The sequence below is a fragment of the Mesoplodon densirostris genome, chromosome 9 (genome assembly GCF_025265405.1).
Source record: "Mesoplodon densirostris isolate mMesDen1 chromosome 9, mMesDen1 primary haplotype, whole genome shotgun sequence".
Classification (NCBI taxonomy): Eukaryota; Metazoa; Chordata; class Mammalia; order Artiodactyla; family Ziphiidae; genus Mesoplodon; species Mesoplodon densirostris.
The window spans coordinates 58,475,808-58,481,807 of NC_082669.1; the positions used below are offsets into that span (position 1 = coordinate 58,475,808).

Genomic DNA, 6,000 nt, shown 5'->3' on the forward strand with positions numbered 1-6,000 from the left:
GATTGTAGAATTCATCTACAATAAGATGTCTGGCCATGAAGACAAGCAACAATGAGAGAGAATTGTGGGAAATAAGAGTTTTCCTCCAAGGTTTTTAGAAATATTCAACGTGGGCAACCCAGCGAACACTAAACTTTCTGCTAATATGGGCATATAGAGTCTGCTGTTTGAGATATCACAGTGGTATAATAACTGTGAAGCAAGACATGCCTAATTCAAGCAGCTTTACAAGTGATATTATTAATTATAACTTGTCTATTTTAGATTAGACTAAGTTTTAGTCACTTACTGAAACTCTTAGCCCAAACTCATTTATTTGGATACAAAAGTAACATATCCCTGTAGGCTTAAGTCATACGTCTCATGATCACTTATATATCTCATCATTTACACAGTCCATATGTATGAAACCCAAGCTATACACAAGATAAACAGCTATGTAAAACAAAGTTTCTAATTTCAAATTATCAGTCCAAATAAAGTGATAACACTATAAGACAGAAGATACAAAGTCTATAAATATTTTGAAGAGACAGGCACTATTCAGTGAGAATCTTGACCTATAAAAGTTTAAAACAAACCTGATCATAGTAACAAATCCCTTAATGTTTTTATTTTTTCATTTAAAAAAAATTTTTTTTGTTCCAGGCTTATGTTTATTAAAATCTAAACAAAGGATTCCTCTGCAAGGTACTTTCCCATGTGATAAGAGTCAGCTGCCCCACTGCCCTCCTACATTCACTCTAACTTCCAGTGACAAAAAAGGCAGAGGGTGATACATGTCATTGATTATAAAAATCTATGCTCTGTAATTTAAACAAATTCCTTTCCAATGTGTTTAGTTATTTCTGAAGAACTCCATGGCTCATCAGTCAGCTAGCAGGCCAATGGACAATCATCGCTAACTACAAAGTACTTCAAGTCTATAAATTCATCTCTCAAGTTTTGACATTTAAAGAAAAAAGCACTGGACAGAGAATAATAAACAAATATGGGATGACTGAACCAGTCCACTGAATCAGTCCACACCAGAGTTCTTCATGGCCCAACACCAGAGCTAAATTTCTTCAAAAATCAGATTCCAAATGTCCCACAATCTCTTTCAAATAATATGTGTTTTTAAAAATTAGGGAATCAACATTTCTTTATAGGAGCATGTAAACAGTTTTCAGCTCTGAAGGAGGAGTCTGTAAAACCTGAGAAACTGTATAACTGAGAATCTCTTCAGAATGACATGTTTAAGCTGAGAGAAGGGGCAGTGGTAATGTTCTCTCATGGTTCACAGGCTTTTGTTGATGTTGCTGGTGTTTTTAATCAAAGAAAAGATGGAGTATCTTTTCTAGGTCTTGCAGGCCACTTTCTCTTTTTATCATCTATATGATTGTTCAAGTAGAACAATTACTAGAAATCTTTAACCTATTATTTCTGGGCCTTCCTTAATTTCCTTGGAAAAAAAAAAAAAACTACACCGGAAACATGCAATACCTGATTATTCAATTAGATGAAGCAGCACAAGAAGAGATCCAAGAACGTCCCTGCTCACATCAGACAGACAACTTGGATCTGAAAGATTAGCACATTAAATGACCGCCAAATAATCAGATTCCAAACATTAAAGACAATAACATATCAAATAGACAGCCAAACATGGTGGTATGTTTTAAAAGATTGTGCCCACAATAAGCAAATGACATAGTGGTGGAACATCAAAACAAAGCTGATAAATAAAAAGGCACACTCTGAAAGTTGAGGAGTAGAAAGAATAGTTCTTTTTGGTTTGTTTTGTATCTAATGTAGGAGGAAAGGAAAACAGGTGTATTCAAATCATTTTCAGGTGAAGCGTTCTGTCCGTTGAAGCAGTAAACAGTGGCTTCTTTCTCCCCGGACCAAAGCAGTCTTTTCTTCCACTGGCTTCTGAGAACGTGTTTAGTGTTCCGATGTGTAGAAGTGCTACATCAGGGCTACAACCCGTGTTGAGATAGCTGGGAACACCCAATTGGTCCACCAGCTGGAATTAGAACCCATAGTAGTAATAAGAGTTTCCGAAGGCTTGGTTATCTTTTTTTTTTTTTTTTTTTTTTGTGGTACGCGGGCTTCTCACTGTTGTGGCCTCTCCCGTTGCGGCGCACAGGCTCCGGACGCGCAGGCTCAACGGCCATGGCTCACGGGCGCAGCCGCTCCGCGGCATGTGGGATCCTCCCAGACCGGGGCACAAACCCGTGTCCCCTGCATCGGCAGGCGGACTCTCAACCACTTGCGCCACCAGGGAAGCCCAGCTTGGTTATCTTTGACCTGTCATCCAGATGCAGCTCCCCAGTGATAAACGTTTTGGACAATTATCAAGCATCCGCAGAATGTCCGACATCCTCAAAGTTTTCAGTAGCATCACCTCCAGCTTGTTCCCTTAAGACTTCTTCCCCAGCAGGGCGCTCCTCCAAAAATTTGCTCAAATCGTATACCTTGTAATGCAGGATCAGCCAGGTGCTCTTGCTGTGGTTCTGCTTCTGGATCTCTTCCAGGGTGTAGTACTTCACGGCTTTGCCAGACTCCTCGGCCATTTCGGAGCGCAGCGAGCCTTGGACCCTAAAGGGAGCAGCGGAGCCGAGCCGGGCGGAGTACAGCCAGCGTCTCCGCGAACTTGTCCCCGGACATTCCCTGCGGCCCGGCTCCGCACCTGGGCCCTCTTACTGTTTTTAAATGGACAATGACAATCAGTAAGTAGCTGGCTCAGCATTCAAAATGCTAAGTACATAAGCCAAGCATACATCATCTAAATGTTAGAATCCATCTTGAGACTCCCAATGAAGCATATACCATAGAAACCCAAAGCAATTAAATATGCCCATTCACTTATATATTTGTTCAAAAACTAATCACAGAGCTCTTATTATGTGCCAGACAAGCACGAAGGAAGTAGCAATGAACAAAGTAGACAAGGGCTCTGCCTTCTTTCCAGTTAGTTGAGAGAAAAGACACAAAAATCAGCCAGCAAACAAATAAAATGAACAAATCCATTCTGGAAAAACCTAATTGCTACAAATAAATTAAAGAAGGGTGCTATGATGGAGCATGAAGCTACTTTCTAGCAGGTTGTCAGGGAAGGCCTCTCTGAAAAGTACCCTTTGAACTGCGACCTAAATGGAGCTAATTGTGCAAAGATGATCTGGGGCAAAAGTACTACAGGCAGAGGGAATAGCAACTGCAAAGGGTCTTAACTGGGTGTGATGTTGGCAATAGGAAATATTAGCTCTTAACATTTCTTTCCTTTTACTTCTTGCTTAGTTTAATAAAATCAGTTTTTAATCACTCATAATACTGGAGAAAGTCAATGACTCTATTAGCCCAAGACTCATTATATTCATTAGTATTTTTAGATTTGTAGTAGATTTTGTAAACACTAGAAAAAGACGATGTTTGACATTTTGTAAATTTAATATATATATTTAAAAGTCCAACATATATGAAGAATTCATACAACTCAATAGCAAGAAAACAATCAGATTGAAAAATGGGCAAAAGATCTGAATAGACATTTTTCCAAAGACATACAGCTGGCCATGAAAAGATCTACATCACTACTCATCAGGGAAATGCAAATCAAAACCACAATGAGATATCACCTAACGCCTGTTAGAACAGCTATTATCAAAAAGGCAAGAAATAACATGTGCTGTCAAGGATGTGGAGAAAAGGGAACCCTTGTGCACTGTTGGGGAGGGTGTAAATTAGTGCAGTCACTATGGAAAACAGCATGGCGATACCTCACAAAATTAAAAATAGAACTACCATATGATCCAGCAATTCTCCTACTTCTGGGTATTTATCCAAAGAAAAGAGAAACACTAATTCAAAAAGATATATGTGCCCTCATGTTCATTGCAGAATTATTTACAATAGCTAAGATACGGAAACAACCTAAGCGTTCACTGACAAATTCAATGGTTAAAGAAAAAAATATGTATCTATACACACACTATATATACACACATATACACAATGGAATGTTATTCAGCCATAAAAAAGAATGAAATCTTTCCATTTGTGCCAACATGGGTGGACCTTGAGGGCATTATGCTAAGTGAAATAAGTCAGAGAAAGACAAATACCATATGGTCGCACTTATATATGGAATCTAAAAAAAAACTAAAAAACTGAACTCAGACACAGAAAACAGATCGGTGGTTGCCGGAGGCCGGCGGTGGTAGTGGACTTGGGGGTGGGGGAGTAAAATGGGTGAAAGGGGTCAAAAGCTACAAACTTCCAGTTATAAAATAAATAAGTCATGGCGATGTAGCATACAGCATGGTGACTGTAGTTAATAATACTCTATTGCATATTTGAAAGTTGCCAAGAGTGTAAATCTTAAAAGTTCTCATCACAAGAAATTTTTTTTAACTATGTAAGGTAACTGATGCTAACTGGACTTACTGTGGTGATCATTTTGTAGTCTATGCAAGTATCGAATCATAACATTGTATACCTGAAATGAATACAATGTCATATGTCAATTATTGTACCTCATTTAAATTTTTTTAAATAGAATAAAACTGTAGCATGAAATGTTGCCTCTGAAAAACTAGGGAAGCTGTCTCACTATTCCATCTTGTTTACTCTTGCCTTTCATAATTGTTCACTTCACACTCGGGCTAGCCAACATCACCTCTTCACCCAGGAAAAACAGCCCCAGCGGAACCTTCCCTCCTTCACTTTATTTCCCTAAACTTGCTATTCAGAGCACCTTCTTGAAGTCTCCCTGGTGCTGGGAAGAAGAGGATAGCAGGATGGTAAAGAAATTCTTTGGAAATGCGAACTTACCCCACTGGTGAGGTTGACGTCAAGTCTCCTTCTCGTCCAGCTCCGATAGGACCACAGGCCACTAGAAGAGCTTCATTCAGGAGGTGTTCATCTTCCTTACAAAGTGGAAAATGGGCTACAGCTCAGTAGTTTTTACCCTGTTTGTGAGAGCTGAAAGATCTGCTCTGGAAAGCCACAAAGTAGACACTATATTTCTAGTGTGAAAGGATTTCAATCTAAAATGGAACCAGAGGATATAAAAAGAAGAATCTCACGCATGTGCCCTCAGGAAAATGAAACTTAGGAATTGAGAGACTAATTTCTTGTGAATGCCTGACTGACAGAAAACCAGAACTTCTCTTCTAACCAAGGAAGATCCGCCAATCATCTCTCCCCATGCTCAAGCGAATGAACTTACCACTTGGACTCTGTCCGGATGCACCCTCTTTGCACTCCTCACTCACAGATAGAGGCCACCCCAACCCGTCCACAGACTCACCTGCAGCTTGTTGTAGTTGGCATTTCCTGAATTGCAATTCCTCTGCTATTGCCAAATAAATTTGATTTCTGGTTATTCGAGCTTGCCTCCATTTACCTCTTTATTTAGGTTGACTCTGGATAATAATAGTACCTTGCACAAAGTGAGCATTCTACAAATATTCATTAAAGTAATGAATGAATAATTGATTACACAATTCTATAGATCAGTGAAGAAATGTTCAAATAAAACATAGGACAATAATAAATAACTTCAGAGTTTTCATTGTTGACGATTTATTTTTGCAACCTAAGGGTATGGTCACACTAATTTCTGTCTTATACCAGATTTTCTGGCTCCATCCCACTCTATTTAGGGCCAGCTCCATTAAGCTGAAACAGGAGGTTTAAACTAAAACATGTTAAAAGAAAATCCATAGTACTTTAAAGAAAAGTCCTTTCTCTAGCAGGCAAACATTTTAAGAATGTTAATTGGAACAAATTGTATATTGCAATCTTTTGTCACATTGTAAAATAATCCCTAACCAACTGCAGGGATTCTGTTGCTGAGAAGTCATTGCTGTTGGCAAAATTTAGGTGAAAAGAGAATAATTGTTGTGTTCTTCTGTTTAAGGGAATTGAATTGATTCTTGCATATGTAAAAAGATGACAGATTCTTAAAAATGTATGTACAGTTTAAAACTCAGTTATTTCCCAACTAAAGTTGGC

At 38.7% G+C, this 6,000-nt stretch overlaps 1 protein-coding gene and 1 long non-coding RNA gene across 2 annotated transcripts in view; one reads left to right on the plus strand and one right to left on the minus strand.

Annotated features, from left to right (window-relative positions):
• LOC132496507 (uncharacterized) overlaps nucleotides 1-5,267 on the plus strand; it is a 52,335-nt gene extending 47,068 nt beyond the window's left edge. Inside the window, exon 3 of the long non-coding RNA XR_009533419.1 lies at nucleotides 4,651-5,267. This is a non-coding gene — a long non-coding RNA (uncharacterized LOC132496507). The remainder of the gene's footprint in view (nucleotides 1-4,650) is intronic.
• On the minus strand, nucleotides 1,820-2,558 carry LOC132496504 (cytochrome b5-like). Its single transcript, XM_060108933.1, is given in 2 exon segments — nucleotides 1,820-2,008; nucleotides 2,259-2,558. Coding segments are annotated over 2 exon segments (489 nt in total).
• Nucleotides 5,268-6,000: the final 733 nt, after the last annotated feature.